We start from the raw sequence: 15660 nt of genomic DNA on the forward strand, positions 1-15660 counted from the left end.
AGCTCTCTCTCTCTCTCAGCTCTCTCTCTATCTCTATCCCAGCTCTCTCTCAGCTCTCTCTCCCTCTCTCTCTCTCTTTCAGCTCTCTCTCTCTCTTTCAGCTCTCTCTCTCAGCTCTCTCTCTATCTCTCTCTCTCTCTTTCAGCTCTCTCTTTCAGCTCTCTCTCTATCCCAGCTCTCTCTCTATCTCTCTATCCCAGCTCTCTCTCTCTCTCTCTCAGCTCTCTCTCTCTCTCTCTCTCTCAGCTCTCTCTCTCTCTAAAATGAAAAAGAAGGGAAAGAGAGGAACAAATAGCCAGGGCCATTGGTATTAGCGCAGCTGTTAAAAGTGAGATCATGCCACAAGGGTGTATTTGTGTGTGTGTGTGTGTGTGGTGTTGGGCTCAGTGGGATGGATGTCAGCAGCTCATATCCCCATTGCTGCAGTCTCTGAGTCTTTGTGCTGCTGTTGTTGAGAGGCTGTGTGGTGTGTGAGAGAGAGAGGGGCTAGGGGGTTTGCATGGATCCACAGCTCTACCCCAGCGCTCAGGTTTCTGTAAGATGAGTCCAACCGGCTGGATGCATGGGACCTGACACACACACGCATAGGCCTGCATACACAGACTCTCACACACACACACATTTATAGCCTAGATGCACACACAGAGGAAACACACATGTGCATGAGAACACACCCACAGAAACAAGCACACTCACACAGGCAAAAATGCATGTGCATGGTCATACTGTGGACAACACAAAAACAGAGAAACACACACACTCATCTTTCTCTCTTTCTCTCACTCACACACACACACACTCACACTCTCTCTCTATCACTCTTGCGCATACACTCTCTATCTCACACACACACACACACACACACACACACACAGGGAGCAAGGAGCCTGAGCTCATGCAGTGAATTATTCATGACTGGGGAGGCCAAGCGATTGGGCAGTGGTGAGGAAGAGACAGGATGAGCGCTGGGCCATGCCAAGATGACCATCTGCCCCCTGGCATAGACCTGGCACTGCAGGAAGTATGCTCTTACCAGCAGCGGAGCAGGAAGCAATCCACACCGTAGCCACAGATAGAGATACTCAGGCACCTTATCTACTCACTCACCTACTTAATGACGACACTTGCTGATTGGTGCTGTGTGAACGACAGGGAGACGGGAAAGGCACGTGTTGATGATCGATAATGATTATCACTGTAAAAACCGCTTATCTAACCAAGGGTTTTATAACCTTATATTAAGATCATGTGGTTAGTATTGTTTTTAAGTATAGAGGGACTTACCTAGTGCTTTCTCAGTAAGATCTTTGCGACTTAACTTAATGGGCTCATTTTAAGAGCTCTCAAGACACATACTGCTGCTTCAGCTCCATTTAGAAATGGTGTGATGTTCAAAACCCTGTGTGTTTAAAACGCAGTTGCTTTGCATGGATGTTGTTTATGTTGTGATAGTCGTCATGTTGACTATGACACATTTAAAACAAACAAACAAGCAAGTTGTACCTGTTTGTGCTTTCCAGTCAAGGTAAACAGATTGTGCACGTTCAGAGAGGGAAGAGGAAGTTCTGTTTCTAGGTGCCACTCCTCTTCCTCCTGTGGGCTTTGGGTTGTTGCATTAGCATGATCCATCCAGTCCGGAGTGGATCTGGTTTAACACGCACCCATGTGGTCCGGAGTGGATCTGGTTTAACACGCACCCATGTGGTCCGGAGTGGATCTGGTTTAGCATGCATCCATGTGGTCCGGAGTGGATCTGGTTTAGCATGCATCCATGCGGTTAATCAATATGGCCCAGCTGATCTGTCCACTCAGCTTTCCTCTTCACCACATCTGATCTCCTGCATGGCTTTCCTCTTCACCACATCTGATCTCCTGCATGGCTTTCCTCTTCACCACATCTGATCTCCTGCATGGCTTTCCTCTTCACCACATCTGATCTCCTGCATGGCTTTCCTCTTCACCTCATCTGATCTCCTGCATGGCTTTCCTCTTCACCTCATCTGATCTCCTGCATGGCTTTCCTCTTCACCTCATCTGATCTCCTGCATGGCTTTCCTCTTCACCTCATCTGATCTCCTGCATGGCTTTCCTCTTCACCACATCTGATCTCCTGCATGGCTTTCCTTTTCACCTCCTACCTCCTCTGTTCTTCTCCTGCATCTCCTTCCTGCTCCAGACACACTGAGGAGTGTTGCAGCCTCATAACCCCTCTGTGCTTGAAAGAAAGCCTGTTTGCCTTTTGTGAAAATTAGCAAAAGCGTGCTGTGTATTGTGTGTCATGCAGTCCTGGGACCCATATGTTTGTGTGTGTGTGTGAGAGGGGGGGCGCTATTTTTAATGCCTGCAAGTGTTTGCTAACATGGCGGTTGCCGTCAGGCTGAAGCGAAGGGGGGGGTTGTGCGTGTGTGTGCGTGTGTGTGCGTGTGTGTGTGTGTGTGTGTGGGGGTTATTGTTTAGCAGTGGACTCTGGCAGCTGGATGCCATGTCAAGACTCCACACGGCTCCTTTATCACCTCACAGTGAGCGAGAGAAGCTCCAGGCTGCCTCCAGCCATGCTCAACTCAACTCTGGAGGCCTCGCTGCAACTTCGGCTGAAATCACTTGCGCTCACAGTCTAGAGCACACACAACATGCACCAATACGCACACATACACACAAACACAAACACGCAAACACACAACATGCACCAATACGCACACAAACACACACACACACACACAAACACAAAACACACACCAATACGCACACATAAACACACAAACACACACATGTACACACACAAACACACAACACGTATCAAGACGCACACACACACACACATACAAACACTCCCACATACATCCCAAGATGGAATTTCGTAATTGAAAACATCCATTAGAGTTTGTGTCAGCGTTCTGCTCAGGGAGGCGGGTACTTATGGTGCTCACATCTCAGCCGTCAGCCGCTATTGGTGCAGGCAAGTTGATGTTGAGCTGAGTGGAGTGGAGTTCTCCCCACAGTAACATTTTGTGCACAGTGACCAAATGATCTGATGCACGGTTTTGTAGTCCAGTCCTGTGCATGTTTTATGTCACTGGCTATGCTGTTGTGTCAGTGTGTAAAAGCACACATCTAAAAAAAAGCATGCATTTTTACCAGTAATTGAACAAGTCAGCTGATAATGGCGTCCACTGAGACACTCCGGTAACACACGAGCCCATTTGCTGAGTCCGTTAGCCTAGCCATATCACCACCATCATTGTTTCTTATCTGGCTCGATCATGTCTTGCAGTGTGCTGTGGTTTGTAAGAGGACACCTGACCCAGTTTCAGGAAGGTGTGCTGATAGACTTGCTCCAAGGGCCACACCCATACCAGTAAGGTGCCTTACTATTGTGACCTCATTCCACACCGCCAGTGCTTTGGGTTGTTGCTGCTGTCCTATAGGGTTTGTTCCTGGTGGCTTGTGACCAATAACGACCAATAGGGCTTTCTTCTGATGACTAATGGCTTGTTATAATGACCAATGGGGTTTGAGGTGGGACGTGGCACGTGGTGGTTGTGTCCAGTGACTCACAGTGGCGGGGGCAGGTTTCAGACAGAGGTGTGGTCAGGTCTTGAGCAGCATTTAATGATAAGTGTGTTTACGCAGTAGCGTTAACTCAGGGTGTGGGACGGTCGAGTGGTTAAACCTTTGGTTTTCCTTTCTTTGCGTGCACACATTACACACACACACACACACACACACACACCCATACAAGCCTGTATAACGTCATTTTCCATGACATCATATTTTAAAGCAAATCCTAGAATTTTCTTGTTGTGGTGGTTCTAAGAGGTATTGTTTTAAATGTTGGTGTTTGTGTCAGCGGGTGTCAGTTGCTGTTACAACATTAATTTCACATAGTTACACCTCTGGAGGCAGATCATCTCTCATCACTTATTTGGGTGAAAGGTGTTTGAAACACATTAGTGTTGACGTGTGTGGGCATGTGTACGTGTGTGTCGTGTGTACGTGTGTGTGTGTGTGCACGCATATCTGTGTGTCTGTGTGTGTGTGTGTGTGTGTCCGAATGTCCATCTTTTTTTGTGTGTTTGTGTGTGTGTATGTATGCACGCGCAAGTGTGTCTTCGTGTGTGTGTGTGTGTGTAGCTCTCTGGGCTTGAGCTGACAGAGATACTAGCTGGCAGGCAGACGCAGGCAAGCCCTGTTTTTCCACTTGAGTGAAGTGCACCAGTCTGCTGGTGAAATGATTTTCCTTGCAGGCCTGCAGAAGGGCCTGTGTGGTGCTCAGTATCTAAAAGTAACACACACACACAATGGAACACACACACACACAAACACTGCAACACGCGTGCACACACACAATAGAACACACACACACACACACACACACACACACACACATGAACTGGCAGTCACACACACACAGACACACAAGCTGGAACACACACACACACACACAGACACACAAGCTGGAACACACACACACACACACAGGCGTTGCCACACGCTGTCTGTCCGCATCACTAACCAGAGCGAGGAGCGAGATACGTTCACACACCCAAGGGCTCTTCCTGGTCCAGGCCATTCGAGGCCACGAGGTGCAGCAGTGTTCATCGCTGCGCTGCTTCCAAAAAATGGGAACGCAACACGCTCTGTAAAATGGGAACGCAACACGCTCTGTAAAATGGGAACGCAACACGCTCTGTAAAATGGGAACGCAACACGTGCTGTAAAATGGGAACGCACACACACTCTGTAAAATGTGAACGCAACACGCACTGTAAAATGTGAACGCACACACACTCTGTAAAATGGGAACGCAACACGCACTTTAAAATGTGAAGGCGTTGGAAAGTCTTGGGTCTTCATGTGGGCGTGCGTGAAACCCATCACAAATCACCTGACTGATTATTGGCTCAAACGGGGCTGCCTTAACCCCCGCTGCGGCCATAACGAATGGGTCCACCGCGTGATTTGTAGTTACCACAGTTTACTTCACATTTAACCAATGATTAACCTTGAAGTGGCGGAGCGACTGCAAATCTACTGTGTGGAAAAAAAGGCAGCTAAAGCAGAACTTAGACACACACACACAGCGTTGAGGCCATGGCAGAGGAAAAGAAGACAGTGCTTGTGCTGAAACGGCCTCGTCTAACCCTCCTCCCAGCCAGGGAACACACCCCGAGGTCAAAGCTCCTCCAGCGCTGTTAGCACCTCGGTGTGTTAGGGTCCACAAAGGTGTGTGTCTGTGTTGGGATGCCATGTGTGTCTCCAGTGTTTTTGCTGATCAAACGTGACCTCTCACCCTGGGGTACCTGGGAAGAGGGGAAAGGGAGGCTGTTGAGCCCCAATTAGATTGTTTCTGGCTGTACTCTCGTGGAGGCCAGACATGGCCATACATTTCATTTTCCCCCTGTGAGCACTATCTTGGATACATGCCTCTGGCTGCGACGATGTTCCGGAAGACCTGACTGATTTTTGGCTTTGTTTCGTCAAGGTTTAGACCTCTGTGGTGTACTGCCGAATGAGTTGACGGTCAGGGTATTCATGGAAGTAGCTTGTGTGTGTGTGTGTGTGTGTACTGTGTGTGTGTGTGTGTGTTGGGCCCCACCATTGTTCTTTGTCTCAGAGGAAGTCTGTTGGCTGGGCTCCATTGAGCCTCTAAGCCTGTCTGCTTGCGGCCTGTGCCAAGATTGCACAGCACAACACATCGCTGCGCTCTAAGGCAGGGGGCACTGGGGGAGTCTAGAGGGAAGTTCACCACCACCAGCCTCCTTCAGTACATCACAGCACAGCACAGCACAGCACAGCACAGCACACTGCTGCTCCTCAGTGATGGTGAGAGGAGGGGGAGGGGAAGGAGCAGGAGTGGGACTACAAGGGCCCTTTGAACACGGTTGGAGGGTGTGAGCACTTGGCCCCCCTCTGCCCTAGGACTCCCTCTCATCTCGATATGAAAGGCTTAACTGGCGACGGCGGCGGCTAGGCTGGCGTGGTGCCCAGGATCAGGGCACTGGGAGCATGGCAGAGAGGGTTTGGGAATGATGCTCCAGTAGTCCAAATCACTGTACCAAAAGCCTGGCAGCAGACAGGGTTCCTCGCCTCTGTGTGACTGTCCTAAGGTTACTCTGAACTCAACTCGGGTCATTCCATTGTTCCTAATACAGGAACAGCTGAGGCTACATGTTTGGGGATGGTCCTACAGGCTTGGAGTGGACCGGCCGACTTTGCCAGGTGACCTTGCCAGGCGGTTTGGTGTGGGCGTGGTGGCATCTGTGGTTCTCTTTGTAGAGCAGAGTAATTTAATCTGTTTGTTTACATGTTCTTGTTCCTCTGTCAGGACAGGATGGTTGTGTGTGAACAATTGAGAGGTTTGACTGCTGTAAAGAGTGTAACTAGTAGCAAGGAACTGAACAACTTCTTGCCCAGTGTTAACAATAACACATTTATAACAGACAACAAAGACTCCAGACTGATTAGTCAACAACTTGGACAAATAGCACAGAGCACAAGACAAGCAGAATACTGTCCTTAAGGTACAGTACAGTATAGATTGCATAAGGACTGTCTGGACTGGACGACTCCAGTGTGGGGACGACTCCAGTGATATTGATTGTCATTTTTTTTCAGTGCAGCGACTGTATTTCCTGGGACTCATAGTTGTTAACTGATAGCCTGTAGGCTTAACAGACAACAGATATGATCTCAGTGTCTGTGTACTGTACAGGAACTGAAGGTTTCCTTGGAGATGCAGGGTTGGCATTGCCCGTATATTGCACTCAGAAGCCTAGCAATCCCGTTTGTGCTATTTCTGAATCTCCTCGAGTAATGTGCCTGGCAGTCTGGAAACTGTCTGGAAATTGGCCTCAAAGCCCAGTATTTTCTGACGGCAGCATAAATGTAGCTTTTATTTGTTGTTCTCTCATATGTTGTTGATTAGATGACGTGAACGGATTCATAATGATTATGTGGAGAAGATATGAGTCAGGCTGTGAGTCAGAGCGATCACAAGCCGCTCATGTACACTGATGAATATCAACAGTGATGCATTACCATTGAGCCTGGACTTCAGCGCCATTATGCAGTTTCATTCAGTATGCAAGTGACTGTGTGTAAGGTTTAAAGCGTTGATATACTGTTGATTGAATTTAGTATGAATTTAGTATTCGTGCGTGCGTGCGTGCGTGCGTGCGTGCGTGCACACGCTAATTTTCTTGCATATTGATTGAATTTAGTATGAATTTAGTATTCACGTGTGTGTATGTGTATTATAATCTTCTAATTCTTCTCCCTGTGATTCTTTTTCCAGGACCAGTTTGATAACCTCGACAAGCACACACAATGGGGGATCGACTTCCTGGACAGATATGCAAAATTTGTGAAGGAGCGGCTGGAAATCGAACAGGCATATGCAAAGCAATTAAGGTAAAGCCCCATGCCCCTCCAACCACTCATCTGCTTGCTAAGAAACTAATCCACCAATAAAATATCCGTGTCCTGAAGTGACCTCCTCCGTAATCCACTGGGCATGACTGATGAACGTGTGAGAATGAAGTGATTCGTTTTGAACTCTTATTAAATCCTCTCAAATCCAGCTTTTAATTCCGGCGGGTAAAAGTCAACTTTATGTTAATGGCGAGAAGCTTGTTTGAACTTAGGAAATGTGACTATTTATAGCAATGTTTGTTTGGAATTTCAGAATCAACCACAGTGGTCAAGTGTTTCTGAAGTGACGAAGCACTGGGCTAACCACAGTGGGCAGATCGTATAAAAATAAACAGTGATGACAGCAGTGCAACCACGTCATTTGCACATTGTTGGAATGCCTTTATTCAGAAGAGCTTAGTTAATGTACACAGGATATACATGCACCAACGACCATACTAGCGGCCTTGGGTTTGAGATTATTATATAGGCCTACTGTTGCCTACTGGTCAAACCCAGGGCCTTGGCGATCCCCTGTGCGAATCACCTGGTCATCAACATCAGTAGCCTCAAACTGGTCTCAAGTGTGCGCATGATGAACTTGTGTTCACTAGAGGTTCACAAGGAGAGTGAAATTGAGCTGCCGCGTTAGTACGAGAGGTCTGTGTGTGTGTGTGTGTGTGTGTGTTTCTCTGTTTCTCACACGTTTGCTGACAGGTCATGGTATTTTGTTTCACGTGTGACCTTCATGCCATGTCTCCTGTGCTGGGAAAGACTCACTTTTTTCACAGACTCACAGTTTCCCCCCCCCATACAACCTAAAGGGGCACAGATATTTTGTTACACTAAGCTAATTTTGTGCTTGCTTGCTTCCTGTGACGCTTGTTTGTAGAACCAACCAACCACATATACAGCTATCCTCTTTTCTTTGGGACCAATTTAGACCACTTCCTCCAGACATAATACCATAATAGAGTGAGTTAAATGAAAATAACCTCCAGAAGATTAATCCTATTGTCATGTTGAACTGTAGAGGAGCTACCATTGAAATGAAAAGAGATGAGAAGATGATAAAACGGTAATGGTCTACCTCTAGCCCTGCTGTGGCATGTTTTGTTAAGGCCCAACTCAATTCTTCCTCCCCTCTTTCCGTATGAATGATCTATATGCCTCTAACTGGGGGACCAGTGAATGTTTTAACTGGTGTGAGCTTGTGCGTGTAAAAACCTGCGCTTCCTGTTTCATGTATGCGACTCCCTCTCCCCTGAGGTGTCAGTCGCGTTCCTCTCTCCCTGCCCCCCACCCAGAATGCAACGCTGTGTTGCCGCCAAGGCACAGGCAGATGAACAAGGAGCTCCAGCTGCGACCCGTCAGCCCCATGAGGCCTCTACCCCTTTCCTTCCTCTCTCTCTCTCTCTCTCTCTCTCTCTCTCCCTCTCTCTTTCTCCCTCTCCCCCTCTTTTTCATTCTCTCTCTCTCACTCTTACTCTCCCCCTCCCAAGCACCCCCCCCCCCCCCAGGGTCCTCGGCTGCGTTGCCTGGTTACGGCGTTGAGCCCTCACCCCCCTTCTCAGAGTCCCTGTGGTAGAAGAGCTCCCCTCCTAAATCTACCTGACACACACACACACACACACAGTGCAGCCAGCAGAGCTACTCTAAACAGCAGTGGCATTTACCCACGTAGAGCACGTTTGCTTTACTGTCTGGGAATTCCAGTTTGAGGTCCTCAGCTGTTGGCAGTCGTGTGAACATGCAGGAATGTATCAGATTAGTCTTTAAAGAATACACTTCCTCTGCTGAAACAGCCATCTGAGAGGCATCTGAGAGGCAGGAAAGCAGAAGTGCACATCAGCCCTCTTCATTTGTCCCATACAGGACATGCTCTAGCAGTTCATCTTAACCAGTCAGCTTTTGTTCCACCGCAGTAGAGTCCCATTTAATGCCTTTAAAGGTTTAGAAGATAATTCAAAGGGAAGTGCATCGGAGGAATTATACCAGTTTGGAAGAGTGTCTTACTCAGATGTAACTGATGTATATAATATTCTATATATATTTTATCATATATAATATTATAATTGCTTTATGCTATATATTATATTATTGTATATTATAATTATTATAACAGTTAATCATTCCAGTAATCCCGTTTAGATGCCTTGATGATGTTTTTTTTGTTAAGCTCATACGTTGACCATTATGGTTTTATTATGGTCATGCTGTGAATTTATTGCACCCGTAATTGAAAACACTGCAGTACGGTATAGTAATCTCTCAGCATTGATCTCAAGCTTCAGAAATGAGCCCGTCTGCCCCAGGATGTTTATATGACCCTGTTTAGTAAACCTGCTCTGGGGTGGTAGAACCAACCCTGTTTAATAAACCTGCTCTGGGGTGGTAGAACCAACCCTGTTTAATAAACCTGCTCTGGGTTGGTAGAACCGATCCGTTTAATAAACCTGCTCTGGGTTGGTAGAACCGACCCTGTTTAGTAAACCTGCTCTGGGGTGGTAGAACCAACCCTGTTTAATAAACCTGCTCTGGGGTGGTAGAACCAACCCTGTTTAATAAACCTGCTCTGGGGTGGTAGAACCGCCCCTGTTTAATAAGCTTGCTCCAACCCTGTTTAATAAACCTGCTCTGGGGTGGTAGAACCCGACCCCCTTTGGTAAGCCTTCTCTGGGGTGGTGGAACCGACCCTGTTTAATAAGCACCCAAATCGCTGCTCGTGTTCCTGAAGAGCACTCCAGACGGGTGTATCCCAAACCTAGAAGGGGGAAGTGTTCCATTGACCTCATTCTACATTAACAGTACAGGGAAACACACTGGAGTGTTGGGAGCGGATGGTGGAGCCTGATGTTGTTATTGGAGCACGGTTGGGGGTTGAAATTGGGGGAGGGAGACGGAGTTGCCTCTCCTCCCTGTGTGTCTAAACGCAGCCCTAGTCCTCAGGAGGCATCCTTTCTCATAGGAAACAGTTTTTTTGTGTTTTTGTCCTTATTTTCATTTAGATTTTTGTGCAGTACGGTAAAAGAAGGCGGGAGGGGGTGGTTGAGGCTTTGACCTACTTCTCGACTTCCATGTTTTTAGTCAAACATAAGGGAAACATGGTGGCATTCATGTGTGAAAAGAAGTCCTGTGGTGTTTGTTTCTTGTTCAGCATTGTGTTTTGTGGTTTGATAAGTGCTGAGGGCCAGTTTATGTTGTGTTTTGTTTTGGTTGCATTTTGTGTTGCAGTTGTGTTGTGTTATGCCCTGAAAATCTGTCCTTTCGTCCTTCGCAGGAACCTGGTGAAGAAATACTGCCCGAAACGCTCCAAAGACGACGAGCCCAGGTATGCTCTCCTGTACTGCCCTCACTCTTCTCCACTCTATCCCTGATGGCCCAGACCAACGACTGGAAAAAACAAAATCACCAACGTAAACCCAGTCAGTAGTGAAGCCACTGGAAGAAGCTAAACAATTGGAGAGATTTAACCAAATATAGATCAATTCTGACCAGGGGGCATGGTTTTAAAGACCTCGATAAACAGAGGGTAGCACTGTAGCTGCCTGGCTACTCTAGCTGTTGGCTGCAGCAACTCAAGCGGTAGAACCGATTGTTTCCGGGTATCCGGGTATATAAAAAAGAAAAATGTCTGGAGATTTCCTTTAATGTGTGGATTATGCCTCCAATTTTGCCAAAGAGGCTGACCAAAGTTGCCCTCATGTCCTCAAGTGACCCCTCATGCCCACATATCTTCAGAACGTAAGTGCATGGCGCCATGCTGTGCATGTTTACTGCAGTCATTTTCCCGCACTACCGGCCTCTCCGACCGTCCCAATCTCAATGGCACCCATTTGCATCCCCACCAAAGGCCTTTGAGCCTCATGTGGACAGTCCCAGTGAGCACGCTCCCTCCGTGTCCCGTTTAGAGGAAGACATGTCTCCGCTGGTGGCCGAGACATCAATAAGCTCCTTTACACTTCTGATGGAGTATAATGATCTGTCAGTGACAGCGGAGGCAGCAGCTGCCAAAACTGGCCGTGGAGAGAGAGAGAGAGAGAGAGAGAGACTCTTTACAGCCTCCGGGCATGTTTTACCGTCGCCTGAGAGTCCAGGCAGAGGGGACGGAGGGGACCAGGGAGTGACCGCACCAAGCTCCTGTCCCGCTAATGAATTGCATTAGACACGCACCATTTGAGCCACTGTGTGCGCAGCCTAACGGGCATTCCTGGGCGCCAGAGCCCTCTGATGTGTAGGCAGGACCGTGGGAGGGAGAGACTGCGGGGGCTGCCTTCAAGGGGATGGTGACGGGGGGGGGGGGGGGTGTTAGCTCTGTGTGTGTGTGTGTGTGAAAGAGAGAATACTGCATGTGTATGTGTTTTGTATGTTTTTGTGTTTATTCATGTTTATTCATTTAAGTGTGTGTTTGCGTGTGTGTGTGTGTGTGTGTGTGTGTGTCGGTTAGAGTCTGTGTATGTGTGTGTGTTTGCGTGTGTGTGTGTGTGTGTGTGTGTGTGTCGGTTAGAGTCTGTGTATGTGTGTGTATGTTGGTGAGAGTCTGCGTGAGTGTGTGTGTGTACTGTATGTCTGTGTGTGTGTGTGTGTGTGTGTGTGTGTGTGTGTGTGTGTGTGTGTGTGTGTACTGTATGTCTGTGTGTGTGTGTGTGTGTGTGTACTGTATGTCTGTGTGTGAGTGTATGTGTGTGTGTACTGTATGTCTGTGTGTGAGTGTATGTGTGTGTACTGTATGTCTGTGTGTGTGTGTGTCTGTGGCTGTGGAGACCTCCCATGCCCCAGAGGGAATTTTCTAATAACGTGAGCTGAGCCTGACCGGGAGGATGGGCTGGTCTGTAGGCCTTTATAATCAACACTGACCTCAATTGTCAGCCACACAACCACACAACCACACACACCTGCCCTCCTCCCCAGCAGCAGAAGTAGGGCTTTCACACACTCACTCTCACACACACACACACACACATACATACATCACTACATACACACACACACACACTCACACACCACAATATAGCGGTACTCTCTTTCACACACACACACACACACACACACACACACACACACACACACACACACACTCTACTCAAATCTACTTCATACATCGGTACTCTTTTTTCCCCTCTAGGTTACGGTGATGCATTAGATTTGCATTCATTAGATATGCATCTTTTTTTCCTTTGAATAGTGGATATTTTCTTTGTCAGTGTACATAACAGTGATAATCACTAGATCTCTTGTTAGAAGTTCTCATGAAAGTGCCTGTGGTTTGCTGTGTTTGCCATGTTTTAGTGTAGCATGAAAAGCTGTCTAGATATAGTAGCTCTGCGGCTGGACCAAGCTGTGGTGGCCGTGCAAAGTATCCTCCAGGGGAACAGACAGCAGATGGCACAGTTAGGTGCAGACAGAGGGCCCAGGGCTGTAGAGGAACTATCCAGCAGTTTACTCACTGTGCCTGAGTGCTGGAGCTATCCTGCAGTTTACTCACTGTGCCTGAGTGCTGGAACTATTGAGCAGTTTACTCACTGTGCCTGAGTGCTGGAACTATCCAGCAGTTTACTCACTGTGCCTGAGTCCTGGAACTATCCAGCAGTTTACTCACTGTGCCTGAGTGCTGGAACTATCCAGCAGTTTACTCACTGTTCCTGAGTGCTGGAGCTATCCAGCAGTTTACTCACTGTGCCTGAGTGCTGGAACTATCCAGCAGTTTACTCACTGTGCCTGAGTGCTGGAACTATCCAGCAGTTTACTCACTGTGCCTGAGTGCTGGAACTATCCAGCAGTTTACTCACTGTGCCTGAGTGCTGGAACTATCCAGCAGTTTACTCACTGTGCCTGAGTGCTGGAACTATCCAGCAGTTTACTCACTGTGCCTGAGTGCTGGAACTATCCAGCAGTTTACTCACTGTGCCTGAGTGCTGGAACTATCCAGCAGTTTACTCACTGTGCCTGAGTGCTGGAACTATCCAGCAGTTTACTCACTGTGCCTGAGTGCTAGAACTATCCAGCAGTCTGCTTAGTGTGCCTGAGTGCTGGTGGCTCTCATTTAGCAGAGAACTTTTCTGTGGGAGACAGTTTGTACTGTCTTAGATGATCTTAGATGACTCACAAGGCTTGGGTTTCCACAGACATGTAGTATCTGTACCGAAGGTCTCAGTAAATGTACAGTGATTTATGACGACTCACACACACACGCTTTCACACACTCACGGTTGTTGATATCTTGTGAAAGCATTTCATTTTGGACTTTGGCCTGTGTTGTGTTAATGGGGACTTTCATAACAAATGTATACAAGAAATATGTCCTCCTACTTTTAAAGTCTTTTGTGAAGGATTCTGCTACAAGTAAACAGATGTATGTTCTGTTCATGAGTTTATTTACTGATGAAGTCCAGTACATGTCTAGGAATGTGTCCTGTTTGCAGGGGTGGGGTGGTAGAACCGACTTGTTTTGTAATGGTTTCTGGGGGGGTGGTAGAACCGACCCGTTCTGTAATGGTTTCTGGTGCAGGCATGTTCTGTTAATGGGGACTTTTGTCATCGATTTAGTCCATAATGTAGACTCTAGAGGGATATGTTCTGCTTCTGTTCTGGTCTCCGGCGTATGTATATGGGGTTTCTGCTGGGTCTAAGAAAGTAAAAAATTTAGTAATCTCAATTTTAGGCCTTGAAAAGTCTTAAATACATCCAGATTTTGCATACGAGGTCTTGAATTACAATTATTTATTCAATTGTTTATATTTATTTATTTATTTATTTATTTATTTATTTATTTATTTATTTATTTATTTATTTATTTATCAAAAAATGCATTGGTGGCATTCATATTGTTTCAATGATTTGTAGTTCTTTCTTAAGGATACAGGTATTGGTATCCTGCAATAGAACTACAACTACTACTTTGAAAGTAATTCTGGGACTCGTACTTAATTTTTAAAATGTTCGTACTTAATGTATGTCTTACATTTAAAAAAAAAAATCTTAGCAGGTTTTTCGTAAATTATTCTGATTTCTGCCTACAGGTTCACATCCTGCATCTCCTTCTACTCCATCCTGAACGAGCTGAATGACTACGCAGGTCAGAGAGAAGTCGTTGCCGAGGAGATGGGACACAAGGTGTATGGTGAGCTGATGAAATACTCACAGGACCTTAAGTGTGAGAGGAAACATGTGAGTACACATCACAAATACACACTCATATGCCCACACAGATACTGTATATGCACACACGCACACACGCATGGTTTAGTGTGTACACAGTTTAGGTGCAGCATGGGAGAAGGCCTTTGCTCCCATTGTGGTGAGCCTGATGTTTGGTATTGTCAGTAATCCAGCTGTACATGACCGTAGAGAATGGGAGGGTGTATAGGTCTGTAGGAGTTCTGTGATATATGGAGGGCTTTCAATGGATCAACAATCCTGTTGATGACATTCAGAGACAGGGAGCCACACATACTGTACACATGTACACACACACACACACACACACGCACATATGCCCACACAAATACACAAACATGCGCACATATATGATCATACATACAGACACACTCACGCAAACAGACTCATGCAAACACACACATACATATACTCATATATATACACACACACACACACACACACACACACACACACACACACACACACACACTGCTCCACACTCAACCAGAAGTTGTTCAAACTGTCAAGAGAAATTAGGGATGACTATTTTCCTCCTGGAACAGAGTGGTCTGGTTGAGTGGCCAAAACACACATTTAAAAGTACTTGGCCATGATTAATATGGTGACGCAACTGTTAAAGCATTCTCCGGAAATTTTCAGATCCAGTCGACCATTTTTTATGTTTGACTGTTATATGTTTCTCTGTGTATATGAGCATACTGGCCGGTGGCTCTCTGCATTTTTGTATTTATATTCTCTCTCTCTCTCTCTCTCTCTCTCTCTCTCTCTCTCTCTCTCTCTCTCTCTCTCTCTCTCTCTCTCTCTCTCTCTCTCTCTCTCTCTCTCTGTGTCTGTTTGTGTTTCACAGCATCTTCAGGAAGGCAGAAAGGCACAACAATATTTGGACCACTGCTGGAAACAGATGGACAGTGTGAGTAACTGAGAGGACTGCGTGTGTGACACACACACACACACACACACACACACACACACATAATTACTCATCCAAACACAAGCACAAACATAAGCTCACTCTCACTGTCACACACACGTGTGCAATCACACACACACACACACACACACACATACACT

At 46.7% G+C, this 15660-nt stretch overlaps 1 protein-coding gene across 3 annotated transcripts in view; it reads left to right on the plus strand.

Moving 5' to 3' along the window:
- fnbp1l (formin binding protein 1-like) overlaps positions 1-15660 on the plus strand; it is a 49579-nt gene that overhangs the window by 20965 nt on the left and 12954 nt on the right. For all 3 annotated transcript variants that reach the window (XM_076277983.1, XM_076277982.1, XM_076277981.1), the window contains exons 2-5: positions 7295-7410; positions 10691-10741; positions 14430-14577; positions 15437-15499. In XM_076277983.1, coding sequence (XP_076134098.1) covers positions 7295-7410; positions 10691-10741; positions 14430-14577; positions 15437-15499 — 378 coding nt within the window. The remainder of the gene's footprint in view (positions 1-7294; positions 7411-10690; positions 10742-14429; positions 14578-15436; positions 15500-15660) is intronic.

The sequence above is a fragment of the Alosa pseudoharengus genome, unplaced genomic scaffold, assembly GCF_046254945.1.
Source record: "Alosa pseudoharengus isolate Yale_2024_CS ecotype anadromous, Long Island Sound unplaced genomic scaffold, YU_APseudo_1.1 YU_APseudo_1.1_scf_11, whole genome shotgun sequence".
NCBI classification, from domain to species: domain Eukaryota; kingdom Metazoa; phylum Chordata; class Actinopteri; order Clupeiformes; family Clupeidae; genus Alosa; species Alosa pseudoharengus.